General features: G+C 29.6%; 4 protein-coding genes across 6 annotated transcripts; 2 read left to right on the plus strand and 2 right to left on the minus strand.

Annotated features, from left to right (window-relative positions):
• The first annotated feature begins 128 nt into the window (after positions 1-128).
• On the plus strand, positions 129-3,601 carry LOC113852669 (tRNA (guanine(26)-N(2)/guanine(27)-N(2))-dimethyltransferase). Of its 2 annotated transcripts, XM_027483004.1 has the most exons (6): positions 129-813; positions 1,037-1,237; positions 1,353-1,452; positions 1,994-2,194; positions 2,294-2,356; positions 3,128-3,601. In XM_027483004.1, exons 1-6 carry the CDS (start codon positions 200-202, stop codon positions 3,239-3,241), a joined length of 1,293 nt encoding a protein of 430 aa, XP_027338805.1. In that variant the 5' UTR covers positions 129-199; the 3' UTR covers positions 3,242-3,601. The 2 variants fall into 2 exon arrangements, with proteins under 2 accessions (XP_027338805.1, XP_027338806.1); XM_027483005.1 differs by lacking the exon at positions 1,037-1,237.
• Positions 3,602-6,075: 2,474 nt separating this feature from the next.
• LOC113869557 (alpha-galactosidase 3) lies at positions 6,076-13,765 on the minus strand. Of its 2 annotated transcripts, XM_027505941.1 has the most exons (15): positions 13,359-13,765; positions 13,146-13,204; positions 12,443-12,499; positions 12,320-12,354; positions 11,783-11,886; positions 11,578-11,650; positions 10,740-10,798; positions 10,585-10,650; positions 10,414-10,497; positions 9,220-9,284; positions 9,048-9,130; positions 8,084-8,174; positions 7,735-7,793; positions 6,857-6,997; positions 6,076-6,477 (listed from the first exon to the last, which is right to left on the minus strand). In XM_027505941.1, the coding sequence occupies exons 1-15, from the start codon at positions 13,568-13,570 to the stop codon at positions 6,367-6,369; spliced, it is 1,299 nt and encodes a 432-aa protein (XP_027361742.1). In that variant the 5' UTR covers positions 13,571-13,765; the 3' UTR covers positions 6,076-6,366. The 2 variants fall into 2 exon arrangements, with proteins under 2 accessions (XP_027361742.1, XP_027361750.1); XM_027505949.1 differs by lacking the exon at positions 12,320-12,354 and having other exon boundaries at positions 6,150-6,477; positions 11,783-11,849; positions 13,359-13,729.
• Positions 13,766-14,767: 1,002 nt separating this feature from the next.
• On the plus strand, positions 14,768-16,001 carry LOC113852774 (40S ribosomal protein S26-2-like). The gene is made up of 5 exons (XM_027483144.1): positions 14,768-14,891; positions 14,978-15,070; positions 15,151-15,235; positions 15,321-15,454; positions 15,872-16,001. Exons 1-5 carry the CDS (start codon positions 14,889-14,891, stop codon positions 15,944-15,946), a joined length of 390 nt encoding a protein of 129 aa, XP_027338945.1. The 5' UTR covers positions 14,768-14,888; the 3' UTR covers positions 15,947-16,001.
• A 5,015-nt stretch (positions 16,002-21,016) lies between these two features.
• Positions 21,017-21,319, minus strand: LOC113850608. The gene has a single exon (XM_027481190.1). The coding sequence runs from the start codon at positions 21,317-21,319 to the stop codon at positions 21,017-21,019; it is 303 nt and encodes a 100-aa protein (XP_027336991.1).
• Between the last annotated feature and the right edge of the window lie 2,938 nt (positions 21,320-24,257).

Here is a 24,257-nt window from a genome sequence, read left to right on the forward strand (position 1 = left end):
GTCAGAAACCAAGATCATTGTTCTTTATATATCCCAAAATAATATAAATAAAATATAAAAAAAACCACCTAGATTTTGAAGGAAAAAAAAAACCGCATCTTTAGTCCCTTATTGATCCACGTGTACTGTTTGACGGGATTTTGATCACTTCACTTTAAAAGATAAAGACGGTTACATCCCTTCCATCGTATTTTTCGGTATGTCGTTTACTCTCATTCACCCTTGTCAACCACTATCTTCATCGTGTTCTTACTTTCAACCCAACCTCTTTACTGCAATTAACTGCTCTGGTTCTAATGTTCCTAACTTTCTCCCTAAATCCTGCGAAAATGGTTACCACATTGAAAGGGGTTTGGAGTTTAGTACAGGAAACGCGTTTTTCCGGCAAGAGAGCGCCACCGGCAGAGATCTCGCCGTGCTTGCCGCTTCCTTGCACAAAAAGGGTAACGGAAGCTTGCGTGTTCTTGATGCGTTGTGTGGGTGTGGAATTCGGTCGCTCCGGTATCTGGCGGAGGCCGAGGCAGATTTTGTGGCGGCGAACGATGGGAATGAGAACTATGGAAGCACAGTTGTGGAGAATTTGTCTAGGGTTTCGAGGGAAGAAGAGGGGAAATGGGTGGTTACTCATTTAGAAGCTAATCGTGTGATGATGGATTATTATTTGAAGAAGAGTTTTTTTGATTTTATTGATGTTGATTCATTTGGGAGTGATTCTTCTTTCTTAAGGTCTGCCATTAGTACATTGAAATTAGGTGGATTGCTTTATGTTACTTCAACTGATGGATACTCATCTGGTGGCCACCGTCCTCATCAGTAAGATTTAATTTTTCGTTTCATGTTAGACTCTTAGTTTCATTGTAGTCGTTAATTAACTAATTCTAATGTGGGGTTACTAGGATGCTTTACTGAAATTGATGGTGTTTTTTTTTTTTTTTCTAAACATATGAGGATTGTTATGTCTGGGGTTTGCATGTTTTGTTGTAATGGATTTGGGGACCCCAGTTGGTAGTTGGTTGACTTTGTACTTTTTTCGTAGTTCTTTAGCTGCATATGGAGCCTATGTGCGCCCCATGCCATATTCAAATGAGGTTGGTTTGCGAATGCTTATAGGTGGGGCTGCTAGGGAGGCTTCAGTGTTGGGGTTTCATATCACCCCTTTGTTTTCTTACTATGCTTTTCATGGACCTGTTTTTCGAGTCTTGCTCAGATTGAATCGTGGGAAGATTCATGACAGTAGGTAATAAATGTATCATTTTTTTATTGGGTTCTCGTTTAATTGCTATTTTGTTTCTCTTTTGTTTATATATATATATATATATATATATTATTTATATTTTTTTTCACTACTGTAGGCATTATGGTTACATTGGATACTGCCACCAATGTGGGAATTCCCATGAATTTTCTTGGGATCAACTTGGCCAGATGAGTTGCTCCTGCAGTGTGCCAAAGGTATGGTCTGGTTCGTTTGAGACTTACTCGTCGAGTTTTGTGCATATTTTTCAAATAGCAAGCTATGTTTTGACTTGTGTAGTCAACGAAGTTTTTTGAGCATCTCTATTCTTTTTATCCTAAATTCCTATTTAAACAGTTACTGCATAAGAAATAGTCAGCTTCAAGTATATTCATTGCTTTTACTCGGTAATTGTAAGCTATAATACGACTGAAGTAAAAAACCGCCCTGTTGGATTGATATTATTCACGAATGTTTTGTATTTGCCATTTCTGTCAATTGTTTTAACAAAAGATATATGGAACAGGAATAAGATCCATTTTTCTAAGCTTTGTTGCACAGGATAAAAGGTTGTTTATACTCTACAGAAAGTTTATATTGGAAATTGTAGCATTTAATAGTATATATTAAATTGCATTGAATTCTGTAATTTTTTGTAAAAACTTACAAAGTCGATATATTATTTGTGTGGCGCGTAGTTCAAATTTCAGAAACTTCCTATGAATGCATAAATTACTTTCTATTTCATCTCTTTTTCAGGTTTCAAACTCCCTTGTGGTGTCAGGACCACTTTGGACAGGACCTCTGCATGATGCTCCCTATCTTATGGACATGTTAAATCTGGCCAAGCAGTGGGGCTGGATAGGCTGTGATGGTAAAGATAGTCTTGAAAAGCTTATAAAATTGATGGTGGATGAAAGTGACCCCAAGTTGCCATCTGGGTACATCAAGTTGGATGAGGTGCGTCTTGTTGAAATGATATCTTTGTTGCATGTAAAATAATGTTACCAACCCTGGTAAGAAGAATGGTTAATGGTGGTTTTTTGTGTATTTATCCAGATGGCAAGCCGTGCAAAAATTAATTCTCCACCTCTAAAGACCTTGATGAGCGCCATGCACCAGGTACTGTATAAACAATCTTTTATATGGTAAAAGAATCAAGTTATGATTGTGTTCTTTATTGATATATATTTCTCCTGTGGATAGTGATCTTTGTTATGTTAAAAACAAATCTAACTTGCATCTATTCCAAAATTGCATTAAAGGATTATTGATCATTGCATTGATTAATGATGTCAACATCATCTTTGAATTGTATGTCATATATTGTTGGTTTTTATGACACAAAAATAAAAAAAAAAGATAAGTAAAAATGCGTAAAATTACGAAGGGAATGAATGAAATTTTTTTTTTTAATCTTTATTTAATAACAACAATATATTTATAATTATTCAAATAAAACATAAACTAATTACGAAGTTAAGATTTAACAAACTAATATTACTCTTAAAATGTGGAAACTACTTATTTAATAAGATACTTATTTAATAAACTGAAACAACGAAAACAAGTTACAAAAGTGTATATTGTTAACATATATTAATTCAAATTCAACAAAAGAAACTACTATGTTAAGCCATGAAATCATTTATGGTACATTTAGTTGCTCACATGGAACAACAGCTCTTTAGGTAAATGACTCAAAATTTTACTTAGTTACTTAAACTGAAAACCAAAGAAAGATGTCTTTTGTTCTATATCATGTCATCATTGTCAGTTTGATTACTGAGGCTGGTTAGATGAGATAATGGGATCGTGGATGGTTCATGTTGACTCCAGATAAAGCTTTAGAAACCGAACATTTTACCAGCTTTCTATGTTGGCTTATTGCAGAAGGGTTATGCTGCTAGCAGGTCTCACATATCCACAAATGCAATCAAGACAAATTGCCCCATGACAGAATGCATTAAGATTGCCAAAGAACTTCTGCAAGTTTCCATCGCTTAATGATTTGAGTGCTGAAGCCTGAAGGTTACTCTGGCTGCAAAACCACTTGCACGTAATGCCATCAGAGCAAACTATGCGTGGTTAATGCTCACAAGGGTGGAAGGTCATATCAACTTTCTTGGTCATATCAAATTTTGTGCCCTAACATCTGCTACCCAATATGGAATTATGGATGTGCCTTGGTATTTATTCGATAATTCAGTTTACATCACTCTAAGTCTAACCGCTACTAGTGCTCAAGTTTTTAGACTCGAGAATTCCCAAATACAAGTAGTTAGTGCCAGTATATGATAGTAATTTAGCTAAAAAAAAGTCGAAGAAATGAATGGACAAATTCCTGGCACATACGGTGCAAAGTGAAACACGAGTCACTGAAGACTTAGTAAGCATAATAAGTAAACTGAGTATGTGTTTAGAAACTCGTCGAAAAACTTGTAAATATAAATTCAACGCAGAAGTTACAACTTACAACTAGTAATATTAAAATAAACGTGGATTCGTGATCATTTAAAAATAAATTCGGGCACACTATGAATTTGTAACATCTAAGAATATCTTATAAAAGCATGAATGAAATAATTATATTTGTACTTCCACGTCAAGAGACGTAAGATTGTATAGCGCACAAAAACCAGAAGGTGCAAGACCAAGTTGACCAGAAGAATTTGGTCGTCTAATCCAATTTTTTTATTTTATTTTATAAGCTAATACAGTATATAAATAGAGCACAAAGGGTACTCCAACTTTAATACATAGAAGTTTCAATGCTTAAAATAAGTAAACGGTTGTATACAAAAAAGTATCTAATCTAAATTATAACTACTAGCCCCCACCAAATACATAATTGTTATGTTCATTTGCATTCACCACCTCATGTTACTGACCCATAACTAGCAGAAGCAGATAGCAGCTGCATGGTTGTCTTCAAGTAATAGCAAAAGCATGTAAACCAAATAGCAAAAGCTTGTTAACCTGTAATTGTGTTTTTTAGGTGTGACCAAGGCAACAATCTGTGAGTATGTAACTACCACACCATACCAAACAATAATTCTTACGATCAATATTTCACAACATGAGTCGTAGTTACTTCACATACCATAGCAAGTTAAGCAATTTGCCAGGTTAGATGCCCAACAAATAAATGGATGAAAGAACATTTTATTAAGCTTAATCCAATTCCAATACCTTATTTTAATCTAGTAACTCTTCAACAGAAAAAGATTTAGCAGTACAATTCAAAAGGTCCAAAAATTGCAAGAGCTGGACAGGGCTACAAGAGTGGATCTGGCATCACTTCTTATCCTTTCTATATTGATTTTTAAAGTTGCATATATCATCCTTGGAACTGCAGCAATTCACTGGTAAAATGATTACTCAGTTAGATCGAATTTCATTGTTTGGGAGATGAATCCCAGGTCTTAAAATCCGTCTTTCCAACAGTAACGTATTTTCTGTTACTGTTGTATCCATTTAGTTATCCCACACTGGCATGTTTGGTTTCTTGGCATCATGAAAAACCAAATCAAACCAATGAAACCAAACTAGTTTGGTTGATTTTCTTACTATTATGACTTAGTTTAGTTTGTCAAAACTGCAACGTAGGTTCGTAGTTCTGACGCGTAGACTAAAGTTGTTTTCAACCGCAGTATATTTAGTGTGTGCTTGGAAATTTATTGAAAAACTTGTAAATATAAATTCAATATAAAAGTTATAACTAAAATATAGATAAATATTTAAATGTGAATCCAAACATGTTATTAACCATTTAAATCAAAGAAAATTATATACAGGTTTTATGCCCACATGAGTTGTAAAAATGCTAAACCAATTTGTAAAATTTGCATTAACTGCTAACTTGTTATTACTACTGTGTAGGGGTTTATTGCATATGATTTATATCCTAGTTATTAAATATTTCTGTTTATCACATTTGGTGACACACGCACACATACATCGCATTTTTATGTACTAAAATTTACGGCACATTGTATGAACTGAGATAATTACGGCAAGGATCATCTAAAAGCTGCGATCAGCGATAATTGAAGCGTGTTTGTAAGTGCGTAGGAGACTTTTGTTTGACTCTTTGAAAGCGTTAAATTTGGGTTTCAACCCTAGAATAAACCCTTAGTCATTGTTGTCCTCAATCAAACACTTAGTTAGGCCAACTTCAATTCCTGATAGTCTAATGAGAATCATTCGGTGAAATAAAATACAATTTATGTATTAAAAAGCATGTGTCATTTATTAATCCCAAATTGGTGACTAAATTTAATTGGTTAATATAAACAATGAAACTTTCTCTCTTTTTTCTCATTATATAAAAATTACTGAAATTATTTCAAATATATCAAAACAATATTTAGTTAATTCAGTTGCACGTTTGAATTTGCGTAATTTCAATAGAAAAAAATTGCGTAAATTCAGGTATATTTTTTTAAAACACTAAATAAACTAATCCAAACAAAATATAAATTACAAATAGATCCACTTTAGACTATGTGATGGAGATAGAATAATCTTCGGGTGTGTGTGTGTGTCTATATATATATATATATATATAATTTTCAATATCACACTAGAATTACAAATAAATTTTCCCAAGAAAGTGACCATAACCATCGAGCCTATTTGTCATAAAATTGAGTAGAATCGATGGATTGATATCAATAGAATTAATTTTAATTTTGGATCATTCAACGTAATTAAGATGTGCCAAAATTAATCTTAACCATAAATTATTATTAAAACGTGCATTCTTTATTAAACGCTGCAAGAATTTATTTTCCTACTATAAACCAATCAGACACTATATAATTAGGCTCTCTTTTTCCCATAACAGTTTCAAAAACATCATAAATCCATTTACATCCACATTTAGGACAAACCATGTGATCATGATACATGAGCTGCGGGCCATCTTGTACACATTTTATTTGAGATGGAAACACCAAGATATGGAATATTTTAACTTTAGCGTGTGACCAATAAATGATACAGGAGTAGAAAATAAAACATGCAGAGGTTTATTATTTAGTTTACTTTCATAAAAGCAGCGAATCCAAAATGGACGTTGCATCAACTTCTCCTTCAATAGATATATCCATACATAACAGGTGTATGAGCTACTCTACAGAGTGAGATACTGTAAATGGAGTGAAAATGTACAGTTGACAGTCGTGAATATCAACTCGAGCACTGAATGATGACACTGCATCTTCAGTTACTACCTTGTGCTGCAAGATAATAAAGGTACATTTAAGTAAAAACAACAGTGGCAAGGGAATTTTTTTCAACAAAATAGGGAAAGTATACTAAGATAACAAAGCAAAGCAAAGCAAAGCAAAACAAAACCCAATAACAAATTCATATAGAAAAACTTTGGAAGAGGTTATGGAAATAGCTTATAGCTTCCATAAGTTCTTTTCAACTTGTTTCAATAAGTTTTTCTGTATAACTTATCAGAATAAGCACTTTTTAGCTTATTCCAAGAAGTTTTATGATCAAATTTATAGAATAAGCCTTCGTATGAAAAAAAGCTAATTGAATTAGTACTTAATTTACCACTATTCCTAGATGCAACTTGAGCAGTTTCATGCAACTAGGCTAGCTTACCTGCCACAAATCCCTCACAGAAACATGAACCCCAGATTCAAGCCCAAGTGCTTCCCATGAAGCTGTTACAGTAGCAACTTTTGTACACCGATTCCAGAGAGCAACAACCAATCGATTTCCTGACAAAGGGCCTGCCCAAACCTGGAAAGATGTAAAAGTAAGGTCTAAATCTAGCAAACAATAACATATGCACAGCTTATAGATGTCATATTAGTCAACATACTTTGTATTGAGAAATATAATACGGATGGTCAATATCTGTATATTGAATGTTGTGTATACTAACAGGGTAACAGGTGAAGTTTCAAAGACAGATCAAATGGGTTTAGTACGGATATGCTTTAGAAGTGTAAAATTAGCAAGACAGTGAAATTATCTAAATCTGAGATGAAGACACTTAAAAGCTTCTTGCTCCAGATAGAAACCATTAGAATTGTAAAGCTAATGTAGATGATTGGATTACTAAGTAGTTATTTGGGATTTTGATTTCGCAACTAGGGTTTTAGACTTAGGATTATTTTGCATTTATGGATTTTATTATAACTTAGAGTAAGTTTGTTTGCTTTATCATTTTAGATTTGGTTAGTTTATTATGTTTGGAAGGGGCCTTATCATGTTTGGGGTTTGTTGGTCTGTATATATAAATACTCCTTGTACACTTTGAATGGTTTTGACTATTGAATAACAACTATTTCAATTCAAAAGGAACATGAAGTTTATTCAAAGCAGCACTCCGCACACTAGAGGATCGGTCCAAATAACTACCTAGTAATCCAATCAAATCTACATCAGGAGCATGACTACAATGAACCTGTAAAACACACAAAATGCCAAGCTTTCTCCCATAGATGCACCTTGGAGGATACAGAATAGATTACCTGTCTGCAGCCATCTGCTCCAGCAATTTGAACTTTCCTTCCCTGGACTCCAAGTGAGTCTGCAGCAATACATAAGAATTAGTAACCTTGTTCATTTAACCTTCCTGAATGAGATAAAAGAAAAAATTAACTAGATAACAATATAACCAACACCACACACACAGGCATTATGCATCAACTTGATAACAAAAAAAGAGATCTATCAAAAAGTATTATTCAATAGCCAAAACCATGATAAGGCCCCACTTGATAACAAAACATTCAATAGCCTAATACATCAACTTATCAAAAAGAATTGAATAATCTATTGCATCAACTTGATTACAAAAATAGAAAAAAGTGGTACCACCTTGGTTTATTGCAATGACTTCTTTATTGCTCAAAATCTCAAGTGTTTCAGGAGTCAAATTTCTTACATCACAACCAATCAATAGAGGAGCCTGCACACACAAGTATACCATTTTGAGAATGTGAAAGTTTCTAATATAATATTTGTGTTGTGATCTTTGCAAGCTTGTCTTTACACTTTATTCACATGAAAGTATTGCCAATACTAATGAAACTAAATTCAGACTAGCCGTTTTTCTATTTTTATCAGATCAGTTTTGCCACCAATGCCTGCTATCCCAATATCTAATATTGATAGCTAAATTATCAGGCAACATATAGAAAAACAGTAAATGACAAATGAATATTGAGAGAAGATTACCAATCCCGTATAGACATGCAAAATCAGTCTGTCAAATCCCTACTACTTTGTTTGTTTTGGTGGAATAAACTAAGGATGAAAAAGTGTAGAAAAGAAAGTTTTCATTTGTTTGAATGTTTTATTTTATATGAATGAAAAATAATATTTTTCGTGAAGCCTACCACTAACTTTTCTGACATAAAATGATTATTTTTTGGGTGAAAAAATTTGTGATATATATATATATATATATATATATATATATATATATATAATTGAAAATAATTTTAAAAATAGTATAAAAATATTTAAAAATAATATACTAAAGCTTTTCATCTTAGTTAAAATAATTTTTTTAATTTTATTATAAAATATTTTTCATATAAACTCTCTTTTTATCTATTCTCTTTTTCACTCATTCACACAAATAAAGTAAAAAAATTTTGGTGCATTCTCTCTTATTTCTGTCAATTCAAACAACAGATTTTTTCAATCTCATTTCTCATATATTTTTTTCTTACCATTTTTTTTTCTATTTATTTTCCTTCTACTCATGTTCTGTTTTATCCAAACATAGCATAAAGGAGGAGAAGGAGGGGGGACTAGGAACTAAGAGCAACAACACCTTTGCTAAAGCCCATATGCTGAAGTGAGCACGGTATTCCTGGTAAGTCATGCCACCATTGCCAACTTCCAACATATCTGGGTCTGTCCAGAAACAGTAATATGAGGAATAAGAAAGAATTGTTTCTGGGTTTGCCTTGCATTTTCAATAAAATTTCAAGAAAGACACGTACCATTCCATCCTCCTGGACCAGCATATGCAGCCCACTTATCATTAAGATCAGCAATGGTTGTCATGCTAAACAAGAAAAACAACAATTTTAAGAATTAGACTACCCTGCAGATAATTTATAGAAGAATGCTAGTTGATCATATGTTAAAACTTTGTATTGAAATAACAGTGACACATTGGCACAGCATCTATGATTAGACAAGAAGAACAAAATTTAAAAAATTTCTTCTAGTAATAAATATACAAAAACATCATGAGAATGTATTAGATTATTTCAAAGCAGTCAAACCTAAAATAAAATAGATGGATGCTGCAGTATGTCCCAGCCACATAAACATACTTAATACCTAACTCTATGCTAATGTCAGCTCCATCATCGCAATCCAATAATAAGATTCAGCTGGGTAAGATTATTTGAGATTCAAGGAATGCACCCACTTATCTTCCTACTGTTCAGAGAAAGAATGTATACAGGAATATATTCTTAATTCTTTTTCCTATCGTGGTTACTAGAAATAGATGGAAAAATACCATCCTCCTTCTGCCCTCATTTATTCCTACCCTTTGCTTGTTACTTTCACAAGTCTACTCATCCCTACAACCTTCCTCATATTTTCATTCCCATCAAGCCAGGGCCACAAAAAGAGTAGCCATTACAATACTAAATATATTCCAATTAGTTGTTGGCACGTGCACAATGTATATATACTCGTCATTCCCTGTTATTCTAAAGTATAAAGGACTGAAGGAAGCAATGTTGACAAGGAAATATGTTATTCCTCTCTATAACTGAAAGTTCAAACAATAATAAATTGACAGGGATACCAAGCCTTAACATAATGAAACAACAATCCACATTTCACTAACTATATCCTGATTATAAAATAACATCAACTAAAATGTAATCTTAAGTAGTTGTTCTAATATAATTCAAAGTTCCAAATAATTTCCATTAATGTCATCATCAGATACCATTTTTCAACACGATTTTTGTTCATGCTATTAGATCAGTATTTGATAGAAACATGTGACAAAAGCAAAATTTCAATGCAGTAATCAAGGACTGATTTGGCCCCACAACTTCTGTTTTATCAGGTTGAATGCTATTATCTGAAGTTATTGACACTATTGAGCTATAAGCAACCCAGATAGAAAGCTAAATGCACCACCTATAAGCTAAAGTCAGAATTTTAACCTTGCCCATGAATCATTGATGTCTTCGGTTGTGCGCCAACTGTTACCAACCTTGTCTGCCCACAAGGCGGGATCATCAACACCCCTGCAAAATAAAAAATGCTATAGGAATATTTCTGTCAAGCTAACAATAACTAAGGTCAGATAACGAAAAACAAAAACACCTTATTACCATTCACAGATTGAATAGAAAATTTTGTGCCCTGTTGCATTGAGAGCATCACGCATAGGAGGATAACTGGAATACAAGCAATCACCTTGACTCAATTTATATGTATTAGGTTTTGTGACTATTGCAAATACTTTGAAACAAAGATGAGAAGAAACCGTTTCTTTGCAGGGATGTTCAGATTGAAGCAATTGTCATACTTCAAATAATCTACACCCTGGTAAAAGGATTGAAAGGGGGAAATTACTGATAAAGTAAAGAAAAATACTGCTAACAACAATTTAAATTTAAGAATAATGTGACTGCAAGTTTATAGTTAAATTTATCAAGCAGTGAGACTAGGAGTATGTTTGATTTCTCTTTTAAAAAGAGTTTTTTTTTTTTTTTTTTCTAAATGTAGTATAAATTAAAAGAGCAATCAAATTAAAAGAGAAATCAAACATACCCTAATTTTCTGGTATTACTTCATCATTTACTACAGAAATTTTTGAGTTGTGCTGTAATTCTAACAATCTAATTGAGCCACGTTAGACAACTAGACATTATATCTATGATGGTATAGGTCATTGCTAAGTTCCATGAAGACCATCTGAATACAGAAATTTCAATCATATCAATGATTGAGAACTATTTGATCAAGAAAGGCATAATTTTCCATTTATTTTCTGAAGAACTTTAAAAGAATTTCATTAAATGGAACAATCTCTTCTCTCATCCAAATTTGGCACTTATGATGGCTCTAATTAGAACTTCATATCCAAAGCTTGGTATTGTTTCCTAAAAAAACAAAATTAATTCCATAAAAAGATATATATATATATATATATATATATATATATGATGTTGTGGAGTTAATAAACAATTTACATCTGCAATGATCATATTAAATAGAAATGAACAAAGAGAACTCTTCTTTGGGTCTCCATAAACTCCCTGAAACATTAATAGTATCTGATACTGTTCCGCAAACTAGAAAATGAGATAAGAGAATCTAACCCAAGAAGCAAATAAATCTGCATCACCACCTTCATAGAAAAGCGATCCTGGCCGGACTTGACATGTAAAAACCCTAAAAAAGAGTTGGATGTGTAACATATTGAGCAGGAGATTAGAAGATCAGTTTGTCACAATCAATACAGGTATCATGTATTTTAGAATGAATTGTTCAAACATCTGGCTGGATTTTACAATATCATCCTACCCAGCACTAGAATATATGCCAAGCTTTAGTCCCTTTTCATGTACATAATCTGCTATAGCTTTGATTCCTGATGGAAATGTCTTATGATCAGGAACCAGTTGACCCTGCACATCCACACCCAAAACAGTAAGGAAAAACATATATTTACCAAGACAATGTTCAAAATAGACTTTTACACTTTGCTACAAAACCATTTATTCACGTAGAAAATGGGTAGTGCAAATAGTCATGTGAAGAATGCATGCTTTACTGCTAGATTAAACAAATACCTCAGCACAGCGCAAGGCTCAAAGCACAGAGAGAGAATTATTTGAAATCTTAACAGAATCATATCTAAATATATCTAAGGACTTGTCATTTATACCTATTTTATGTGATACCACTTAGCCAAGACCTAACAAATGCCAATTGAAACAAATTTTCTTCATCAAATTGAAAGTCCAGATAGATAACATCAAAAGCTGACAAGTGTATACGATAAGAGAAGCTGTGAAGTTGATACAATAACAACATTGAAAGTGAGATACTTTAGCTAACCTTCAGATTTCTTGTCACAGAAGACCAACAATCATCTGCACACATTGTAAATTGTAATATAAAATAAGTATAAATAGATGACTCACTGTTAGAATGTGCATTTTGAACACACAAGAACAATACCTATGTTGACGTACACATAACCTAAATCAGCCAACCCCGTTGATACTAGTGCATCAGCTGAAAGGATAAAGCACACCTCAGTACTGGTAGACATAAATTACTGGGAAAAAGATTGAATTACTATTATTAATTGTAAAAATATGAACCATGATGCTTGCAATGAGACAAAATATGTATGGCCTGATTGGATAACTTCCCAACCTTTGTTCCAGCATATTGATAAACAGCTCCTCCTCACAGAAGGTGCATTGCAGTGTGTGTGAATTCCGTTTGTGGAGCTCCACAAACGGAATTAATAACTTAATGCAAAAATTTATCTAATAGAATGCAAAATTCACCAGGAAAACGAATGAAATTTTTTCTTCGATATATAGTAACCTATTTCACCAAAGAAGATCACAAAATATGTTAAGAATGCATAGTTATTTAAAGCACAAGTAAAGCCAAAGAGCAAGGGGCAAAATTCCTCTCCCAACTCTTCAAGATATATATCGGCTTTTATATATATAACATCATTTTCCACTTTTCCAGGATTTAATTTAAACTCATTTATAGTTCAGTGGCAAAAGGTTATAAGTTGTGATTTTATTAGTATTAATCGAAATATAATAAAAGTTAAAATTAGAAATGGTAGCAAAACACTTTTTTGGATATATTAAGTGATGCATCTGCAAGTGGAAGCATCAAAGCAAGAAAACAATACCAGTTTCCTTAATGACCGTTTCATTGATATTGCACGCGAAGAAGTTCCAGCTATTCCATCTACACAAAAATTAAAAAGAAGCATCAAAGTTGAACCGTAGATAATATTGTGACCGTGAGTGAGAGAAAAAAAAACTTCAAATTTCAGTTAACTGAACGACCCACGAGCAAAAGTTTCTTCAACTGAGTCGGAGAGAGAAAGAGAGAGACGAACCCCATCTGAGGTGTTTGAGCCAACCCATTACTCAGTTGAAACACACCGTATTTTGAAGTGTCGTAAACAGTGTGAAAGTTTGCTCTGAAAATGGGTTTCGCATAGCTCTGCAACAGAGGCACGATTCTCGCAGAAACCGAAACAGAGAAAGCACAGAAGAAGAGAATGAGCAATTGCATGAAAAGAGTGTTGAGATGTTTCTGCTTCGCCATACTCAAGTCTCAGCACTATTCTAATTCAGTAATTCTTCAAAGCAATGATGCTGTTTGGAAGGTGTAAGAGTTTGTGTCGACTATCGAAGGATCTGAAGACTGTCACCGGAGAAAACTCCAAAACATAATGGTCTCAGAACAGTCCAGAAGACAGGCATTGAACACCAGCTACAACCCATTCGTCACATTTCCGTTATTTTCGGAAAACATTTTCATTGTTATTACATTTAATAAATTTAATTTAAATATATCATTGATATAAAATTTTTATACTGTTAATTAATTAAAAATTATATTTAAACGAAATGATAATATATAAAAAATTCAATTAAATTCATATTAAATTGTTAAAACTAATCATCATTATCAATAATTAATAAATAGAAGAAAATAACGATAGTTTACGAAAAACTCTATTTAGCATACCATGAATATGGATAAGAATCTTTGGTGTAATATTCCCCATAGTCACTTTCTGCATTTTATTACGTGTAAGTGGTAGATTTTGTTTTGCATAAAGAAATGTATATGTCTCAAATATGATAAGACATGCTTCTATATTCTACTATAATTACCTTCATTTTTCCCATCGTCCTTTCATAAGATAATATATCCCCCCATTATTTATTCCGCGTACGCTACTTCCAGTCCTCAATAATATATTTTTATTTTTTATTTATTGTTTTCCTTATATATTACATATTTTTAATCAATTAAAATTAAAAGCTATTAAAAATGAAAAAAATTAAAAATAAATCATTTTATTAATCCTTTAAAAGTTTCTTTATCTTTATTTTGTGTTCTATAATTATCACTGTAATAATATTTTTTTGCTATTCACTATAATAATATTTTAAATTTGTATAAAATTAACAACAGATTAAACTTTTGAATGATTAACTTATTAAAAGAATCATTTAAAAAATTAATATGGTGATAATATACATTTTTTTATTTTTTTATTGATTAAATTTTTTGAATAACTAATATAGAGACACGTGTAATTATAAAAAATCAGCAGATTTCCTCTTTTAAAATTACATTAATCCCTTTTTTACATTGTTTGAGATAGATCAAACCCGTTTTCTCACACGAAATAAACAAAAATTAAAAAATAGTAAAAAAAATTTAAACCTTCAATATTAATGTTGATTGACCTCACAACAATTTTCATAATTTATTTTTGAAGTTAGGGGATGTAAACTAAAACACAAAACCTAGAAACCTACGTTTAAAAGAGGCATTCTGATTTCCTCTTTTGCAGTTAGCAGCCGCTGAACCTTGAACTCTAGAGAGTGCCGTCGAACGCTCCGTCACGATGGTTGGTTTCAGATCTATTCTTATTCTCCTCCGCTCTTATTCACATGTTTTCTTCTTCTCAGTTTTCGATCTTCTTCTTCTTCGCAGACATTCAAGCGAAGGAACGGAGGTCGCAACAAACACGGCCGTGGCCACGTCAAATTCATTCGATGCTCCAATTGCGGCAAATGCTGTCCTAAGGTTTTTCACTTTCTTCTGCCTTCAAATTTTTGCGTTGCATGTCAATTAAGTCTTTGTTATTTGTGAAAAAAACCGAACAGGATAAGGCAATCAAGCGGTTTTTGGTGAGGAACATTGTTGAACAGGCTGCAGTAAGAGATGTTCAGGAGGCCTGTGTCTATGACCGTAATGTTATTCTTTGTCTTCTATTTTCATCAAAACATCACATATCTTTTTGTTATTTGCCTTATTTTTTAATTCTTATTTGTAGAATACACTCTTCCGAAGCTGTATTTGAAGATGCAGTACTGTGTTTCCTGTGCTATCCATTCTCATGTTGTTAGGGTTCGATCTCGCACTGATAGGAGGAAGCGTGAACCTCCACAGCGATTCATCAGGCGCAGGGTAACTTTATTTAACTCTTCTTGTTTTTTTTTTCCTATTTGTTAGTCATAGGATTATAGTGTGGTCGAAGTTAATATGATTAGTTATGTGGATATATATATATATATATATATATATATATTAATTTATTAATTTGCTTGATTTTTGGTTATAATTAGTGGAGTTGCATAATGTCCCTTCAAATTTCGTATGGATGGCTATACTGTGATGCAGAAATCTGAGATTATAAAAATTGTGTTTGTTGCATACTTGCATTGAGCTGCTATATAATTGAGGACTTGATTTACACACATTTGAAACTTGTTTATCTGTCCTTTTGTGATACGATTTCAATTTTATGTTGCTCTATAGACTCTATAAAAGATGAGATCCTGTCCAGGGTGATTTAAGATCACTTTATATGTTTCTCTTTTGAAGGATGATGCACCAAGGCCCGGTCAGCCTGGTCAAGCCCCTCGTCCTGCTGGAGTAGGAGCACCGGCCCGTGCTTAAATGCAAATTCTAAGTTTTTAGGTCTTGTTGGTTCAGTTTTTTATTACAAACTAAGATTCCATTGCCGCTTATTCACTAAATTTCATTTTTTGTAGGGAAATTATGTTAATATTTTTAATAAAAATATAATTAGATTATTTGATAATAAATTTACTTAGTCTACCAGTAGATATTAAATAATTTTATTCTCTTAATAATTTTTTTAGACACTAAATTTTATCAAAACTAAATCAATTGTTCACATTAAATAAATCAATTTCACAAAATTTAACATAATTCAAAAATTATTTAATACTTCTTGAAATACATGCATTTTTTTAAAATTAAGTAAATATTAATAATAAAAGTATACATTTATAAATGTTTAAATTATCTACCATTTAATATGCATAATTATTAATATCATATTACACTAACAATTAAACTAATAAAATTATGTATCTAAATAAGCTATCAAGTAGAATAAATATTCAAAATTTACTGTTATACTAAATGCATTTTTTCCCTTATTTTATACTTCCTCTGCATTTAATTAACACTTTAATAAAATTAATGAGTATATAATTTATTTATTTTTTTACAATTTTACCTGTAATAATTAGTGTTAGTTGCATGGAAAGTTGAAACTTTGAAAGTACCCAAATGAATTCAAATACATCGTTACAGCATAGGCAGTCACTGAACACAACCTCAATTAGACGCAGAAGAAAACATGATCCCCAAATTGAAAAGTACCCAGAAGCCCTTTTATTTTTAGGTTGTGCGAAAAAATACAATAAAAGGTAGGTTTTTAAATTAAATATATTTCTTATATATAATACATTTATTTATTTTATAAAGTTTGGTATAATTAATAGATAATTGTATTATTTAAATATACCGATAAGGATTTAATTATAGACCATGTTTATAAGAAAACTTATTGAGAAAGGCAAAATGTATTTCAATAATCTCTATATCTTGAACTTAATAGCCTGACCATCAGTGGAGAAAAATCTTGATATATACAAAAGAGAAAAAAAAAATCTCTTTCACTCGAAGTAAAAAAAATTACAAATTTTTATTATTTATATCAATTTAAACAAATTATTTTTAAAAAAATTAACATTCCTTCTTTTTTTTCTTCCTTATTTCTTCTTCATTTAAATTGAACATAAAAATTGACTTGGTAATCACAATCACTGCAGAATAATCTAAAAGTCAATTAAAAGAAAATAAATGCTCATAATAAGAGGAAAAAAAAAACGAACCTTCTCCAAAAGCCTTTTTTAGTAACGTCCAGGTTTAATTTATTTTACTTGATAAAAAATATACTCAAAGAAGGAAATTAAGATGTTTTTTGTCTACGAAAGATTTAATAAAAATAATAGTTGTAAATTTATCCAAGTTAATGAAGAGATGATGCAAATTTTACTTATGATGTCAAATATTTATAGCTTGAAGTCGCCACTTGAAATAATGTTTTATCTGATCATCGCATCTAAGTTCCTAACCTAAGGTTTAGTCTTACATCTATATCTTTAGAGATTAACAGTGAAAAACTGAAAAGAAAATGAAAGAAAACATATTAATTTAATTATAAGTTTCAGTCCGTATGTGTATGAACAAATCAATATACAAGTATTTCAATTCATGGAACTGAGTTTAATATTCGGCCTACCAACCACAATCTTATCATAGAACTCGTCAATTCGTACAAAAGGTTATTAATGATATAATTAAATTAATCACATCAATGCCTTTTAAATTGCTAACAAACACACTAATATGTTATTGTATTTCGTAATATTTTGAAAATGAAAACAACAGAATACGACTAGTCGTTTGAAACTCAAACTCGAACTCGTTTCATGTCAAGTTATTTGTCATCAAAACAGAAACAGAAGTATAAGGCATAAGTGAAAGATAAACGTTGGATTTGGTCATGTCATGTCGTTCCAAACTGCAGTTCCAAGTCAAGCAAATAAAGCAAAACTACTAGTGACTTTAATAAAATTTCAAACACATACTAATAAAAAAGACCTATAAGTTATACATTAAATTAGAGAAACAATAATGTCTTCGGTCACATTTGGCGGCTTATCTATATCAACATATTATATCATCATGTATCCGTAAGGACAGGGACTCAAATAGACTCAGATAATCTTAAGCAAAATTTAATGTGTTTAAAATAAGTTAATTTTAAAATAGATGTGAATTCTCATTTATTTCAACATGAAATTAGTCATGCTGTTTGTTCTGAGCAGGTAAAAGATAAAATTACAACTAGAGTTCTATTTTAATAAAATATTTATTGGTGAATTATTCTTGTTAAAAATAAACTAGTCTTCTATAGTTACTCTTTTAGTCTTCTTGATATAAAATTCTTGTAGAATATTTTAGATTATTTTTTGCTATAATATAGGAAAGAATATCTGCAAAGACACTCAGATGATGAAGTTAGTATTTAATGTAAGGTAATAAATAGTATTTAATATTTAAAAGTCAACTTTTTACTTATACTTCTTACTTTTTTTTTATAAATAATATATCAAACTAATAAACTTTCTGATTCAGCCTTGTTTTAACTTTTTGATTATTTTAAGTAATTATTATTTTTTTAATTATTAACTATTAATTTTTTAATTATTTTAATTAAATCGAAAGGACTTGAATATCTTTCTTGGTGTCAGATTGAAAAAGTATTTAATTTCTTTTTTCTCTTGCAATAATTGAATAGTATCTTATCTTGTACATGAATTATTGAATTAAAATTTCAATTTGATTGATAAATATTTTTAAACATAAACAAGTTCATTTAAATGGCTACAAGATTGGTATGGAGTAGAGAGCTAAAAACTAGGCTTGATTCAATGAGCATGAAAATCACAGTCTAGAGGACATTTGACCCAAATAGTTCTAATTAAAACATGTTACACACGGCATGTGCCATGCAACGATTATCTTGGTTAGAAATGGTGGGGTGGAGCTACTGCTTCTGCCATGATAATCTCTGAAAATTTTATGGGTCAAATATGAAAATTATTAAATGAAAAAACGTTTTCAAATTTTATGCAGTTAATAATTTCAATTTTTTAATGACTAGTTTAATGCATTCTTTAAAAAATGTTTCCTTTCACTGTCAAAGATAAATAATGCATTGAATCTATTTTAGAAAACACGGTTACGAGAAAAGGTTTAGTTTTAAAAGTATTTTTTATTTTTAACTGTAAAAATATTATCATATCATTATTATATTTATTATCTTAAAAATATATAAATAATAAAAAAATAAATTTTTTATTATTTCTTGTATAGATATTTAAATACATTAAATAAAATAAAAATAAAGTGATATTTTTGTAATTAAAAAGCAAATGGCCCCTGTGTGATTATTTGATTTGGTTCATCAATAAATTTATCTGAAAACGTTACGAGAATGATGATAAATCTCTCAAGTTCAATTGTTAAAAAAATAAAAAAAACAAATTTAGAAGAAAATTTTTTGTCAATACATCTTATGAGTTTAAATTTAATTCTACTGCAGTTACTCATATAATTATTTTTTTAAAAGATCAAGCATTAATAAATTGTCTTTAAGAATCATACACTTAATATTCTTCTTATGAGAAATAGCACCTTTTAGAACTTAAAAAAATAGATAAAATACAATACACAAAACTCCTCCTTATCTTTTATTTTAATTTAGAATACATCGTAACGTGGATTCATTAAAAGCTGGAATAAACACAATATTAATTATTTCACTTGGCTTTAAACATGAATTGACTTTGAAATTATTTTTTCAAAAAATTTATGAACCTCAATTGTTATAACTTATTTTAAGTATTTAAAAATAATTTAAAAAATAATTTATTATAATTTTACATTTTTAACATAATAAATATAATTTAAAATAATAATATTAATATTTTCTTATTTTAAAAAATCAATAACATTACTCGTAATTGACAAGATTGATTCGCAATCAATAACATTACTCGTAATTAATATCTCTATCATTTTGACAATGTTGAAGACTGAAGCACACCATCCAAGTCAGACGCTAAACTAAGTCAATGTTATGTGACATCTAATAAAGAATAATATTATCCGTACATTTTTATTTTATTTTATGATAAAATACTACAAGAATTGGTTTTTTAAATAACTTATTTTATTTGAATTGTTTAAAATTATTAATTTTATAATAAAATTATAAAAAAGCAAGAAGTTATTTATAACAGTAAAATTTATGTTTAAATTAAATAATTGTTGAAGATATTTAAACAAAAACAAAACGTAAATACAACTTCTTAATTGTTATTGGTATTTTTTAGTAATCAAAATTAGAATTTAACATTGGTAATCTTCACCCACATTAAATATAAATATTTTCTTAAAATACAATTTAATTTTAATTAATAAACAACTCCAAAAACACTTAAAATTAGCTTTAAATTGTCTTTTAAATAACTTTTTAAACTAGTTTGATTACAGTACTAAAATATTATAAAATATTTCCAGAATAACGTGTTTTCAAGCTGGTCAAATTAATTGCACAGCAACGCCATATACACTTCTTTAATTAAATATACAGATGACTTGTTTGAAACCGTTTCAAGTTTCAACAGCTCACGATCAATGGTTTACAACTATATATATATATCTTCTCATGAATTCGTGTATCACGTCACGATTTACGTATATGAAAAAAAAAAAAAAAAGGCTTGTTCAGAACTTCAAAGAATTAATTATAAATTTTGTTTGTGATTATAATTTATAAAAATCATGACATTACAGCAAAAGCTGAAAACGAAAGAACATCCGTCTTTTAATAAATAAAAAACACAATCCTGCAACTGTATCATATATATAGTATTTATAAAATTTAAGAAACGAGATAATAAAGAAGAAAATGATTTTATTTTTTTAAAAAAAAAGTGAGATAAAAAGCAGAGAGAGAGAGAGGCATGGGAATTAATAATGAATGGCTTGCAGCTGCAGATGTATATGATGTATCCATATCCAATGTATTGAATTTTTTTTATTTTTTTTATTCATTGTAACTAAATAATAAATGGGTAACTAGTTTTTAATGTAGTTGCTTCCTTTGCTTGGTCCAGAGGGTGGCACTGAACCCTTAGGAAGCATGTTCAGAACCATAGCCCCATATTTCCTACCGACTCTCATTCCCGGTAACGGAATCTTATCAGCAACCTCCATGCGGTGACTCGGCGACATGTGTCCAGCTGGGTATTCCTCCACGGGCAGCACTCGGTCGCTGGGAAGTGCAAGGTTGAAAGAGTTGAAGGGCCTCGCGTATGAGAACGATGATGTGAGAAGCAGAAACAGGAGGAGAAGTGCTGCTGCAGGGTGTGGTTTCGCCATAACTACCGAGGAAATTGAGCAGTGCAGTGAGAAGGATTTATGGTAGAGATAGAGAGAACAATGCTAATTAATAGTTGTTTGTTTATTGGAAGAGAAGTGAGATGTGTTGGTTATATTTATAGCCAGAGAAGTGAAGTGAAGTGAAGCCAACTCGTGTGGGAAATATCCTTCACATCTTACCTTTGCCCACCGTAGGATCAAGATTATTCATTTAAGGAAAAAAAAATCTATAATTTTAATTAAAGAGAAATTTAAAAGAATTTTTTATTCAAATAAAATATATTGTTTATATTTTTTTGTTTAAACTAACTAATATAAAAAAAATATTTTATTTATATAATAAATAATATTTTTATGATATTTATGTTTATCTATTTATTAAATTATATTATATTTTTTTTATTGTGTATATGAAACTGAAAATGTATTATATGAATTATTTTCTTATTTAATTTGAGTATTTTATTTAAAATATATCGCATGAATATTTTATTTAAGATAATTTGAGTATATATCTTATTGAAAGTAATTTGATTTAAGTATATTATTTTTAAAAAATAATTTGATTATTTTATTTTAGATAATTTGATTTAAGTATCAACAAACATGCATAATTTATTTTCAAGTTTTTTTTTTCCTTAAATATTTCCAAGTTATTTAGAACATTGATGGACCAAGTTAACATATATGAAAGACACTTCAGACAATAGCAAGTGCCAACTTTGAGTATCAGATGATAACACATTATACTTAAAAATTAACTCTTGCCTTGTAATTCTATTATCAAGAGTGTCTTGACTTCATTGTTGTTCATATACAAGAACAATTGAAACCTTTATCATTGAGTTGACTGCTCTAATAAAACAAAAGAGTACAAGAAGCATTCTACAAATTTGTTCAATCCAGTGCATGCTACTTGGTTGAGATAGGATGAGTTTTGTGGTATCTGTGCAAAAGAAACTGTTATAGTACTACTTTATGTGTTGATGTTATTACAAATATTTACTTTTAATAAATCATCAAACATTTTCCTTGTAACACTCGACAGTTTTCTTTTCATGCCTATGGTTCAGTTCAGAATTTCAGCAACTCTGTCGCATGCCATGTTGTGACTAATTAATATCCTCTTGCGACTTCTTCAGTATCAATAGCTAATTGTGTTTGTCCATATGTCAACTACTCTTCAAATTGTTAGAGATGCATTGATTTAGTCGCCTAAAGTAAATGTGGCAGTTTCATGGATATGAAGTGAGACATTTTTTTCAAATCAAAATTTAACTCCTGCTTAATCTTTAATGATTTTAAATGAACTAATACTAACCATTATAAAATTTAAATGACCTAATATACGTTTACATGAGTGATTGATAAAAGACAGAATGATATTTTTTTAATAAATTATCTAATTTAATAAATTTAAAAAAAATATTTTTTAAGATATAAAAATATATAAATGATAGATAAACATATAAGTTTGATGTATTAATATTTTATTTATTTATCAAGCATCATATCAATGCACACTTGAAAATAATAATTACTTGTGTTTTAATATATTTCTAAATAAATTATAAAAAAGTAAATAATTTTAAAAAAAATCATCTTTCATTTATTTTTGTGAAACTCCATTTTTAAACATATCTTAAATGTATTTTAAGTGTTTATATAATTTTTTTTCTTATATAAATAAAGTCATAAAGATTTAAACTACTATCTATCCTTTTAACATGTTTTTATTTCAAAAGAAACCGAGTTTAAATTTGTTGCAATACATTTTTATTTAAATATTATCTTTTAAGATTTAAAATAATGAATAAACATAAATTTTTAATTTATCTTTATATTACAAATTATTAATTTATTCTTTTTTAGGAAATTAATTAATGAAATATAACTTATACATTATAGAAATTAAATTAAAATAGTTAACAAATAATTTTTTGTCGGAAGTATACTAAATGGTAACAAAATAAATACTGATTTTTAATATAAAAAATAGCAAAATAAAAGTGAATGTTTTGTAGAAGTGTGTGAAAGATAAAAGTCAAAGTTGACTAAAAAGGGTTTGATACGAAAGTAGGTGGAGTTGAAGAGCATATTCAATTAGTACAATTTCCCCTTTGCTTCCAAAGTTGCAATGGTCAATTCCAATGCAAAGTGGTCGAGTCCGCGTACACCATACCCCAAAGGGAACGGAATTAAATGGTTCTTTGGATCTTCCTTTACACGCTTACTTTTTTTTTTTTTACTACAGTTCTCTTTTTAAAAAAATTAATTTTAGTTATTTAAAACTGATTTTTTATTATTTTATTTATTATATAAAATTTCATATCTATTTTTAATAATTATGATTAATTATTTAAAAATATAAAAATATTATTAATCACTTAAAATCAGTCTAACAAGTTAGAAGTTAGGATTAACGATTTCCTTTTTTATTAAAATAATAAAGAATTAATATTTTTAAATAATTAAAATAATTTAAAATAAGTGCTTATAATTTATTAATTTTATTTAAATTTATATATTTTTATCATTTTAAAAGAAAAAAATTCTATTTATAAATACATACTAATTAGATAATTCTTTTTATACAAGTTATGAAGAACCAATTTTTTTTGTTTAAAACTAGGATTATGTGACTCTAATGACTGCACTAGTTTCTAAATAAATATATTAATCTCATATTAAACAAAAGTTTTAATATTCATTATAGATAAGTTAGAATATTCTTCTTTAAATACTAAATATATTAGTAAAGTCAATAAACTAGTACAAAAAATAGAACAAGTTACTGAATAAATAAAATTAATTAAGATAAAAGAGATATTCTCTATATTTAAATAAAAATAAAATTAAGTAATAATAAGACTTACCAAATAAAATTAAGTAGTTAAAACAAGAAGTTATAGAATTAAAATAAAATCAGCTAACTTTA

This window comes from Abrus precatorius, unplaced genomic scaffold (assembly GCF_003935025.1).
Source record: "Abrus precatorius isolate BTA unplaced genomic scaffold, Abrus_2018 Scaffold10, whole genome shotgun sequence".
Taxonomy (NCBI): domain Eukaryota; kingdom Viridiplantae; phylum Streptophyta; class Magnoliopsida; order Fabales; family Fabaceae; genus Abrus; species Abrus precatorius.

Coding starts and splice junctions, on each gene's coding strand:
- LOC113869557 (XM_027505941.1), bottom strand. CDS start 13,570: ATGGCGAAGCAGAAACATCTCAACACTCTTTTCATGCAATTGCTCATT. Junction 10,651..10,739: donor AACATCCCTGCAAAGAAACG/GTTTCTTCTCAT, acceptor CTTGTATTCCAG/TTATCCTCCTATGCGTGATG. Junction 10,498..10,584: donor TTCTATTCAATCTGTGAATG/GTAATAAGGTGT, acceptor TTTATTTTGCAG/GGGTGTTGATGATCCCGCCT.
- LOC113850608 (XM_027481190.1), bottom strand. CDS start 21,319: ATGGCGAAACCACACCCTGCAGCAGCACTTCTCCTCCTGTTTCTGCTT.
- LOC113852669 (XM_027483004.1), top strand. CDS start 200: ATGTCGTTTACTCTCATTCACCCTTGTCAACCACTATCTTCATCGTGT. Junction 814..1,036: donor GGTGGCCACCGTCCTCATCA/GTAAGATTTAAT, acceptor CTTTTTTCGTAG/TTCTTTAGCTGCATATGGAG. Junction 2,357..3,127: donor TGATGAGCGCCATGCACCAG/GTACTGTATAAA, acceptor GGCTTATTGCAG/AAGGGTTATGCTGCTAGCAG.
- LOC113852774 (XM_027483144.1), top strand. Junction 15,071..15,150: donor GCGGCAAATGCTGTCCTAAG/GTTTTTCACTTT, acceptor AAAACCGAACAG/GATAAGGCAATCAAGCGGTT. Junction 15,236..15,320: donor GGAGGCCTGTGTCTATGACC/GTAATGTTATTC, acceptor TCTTATTTGTAG/AATACACTCTTCCGAAGCTG.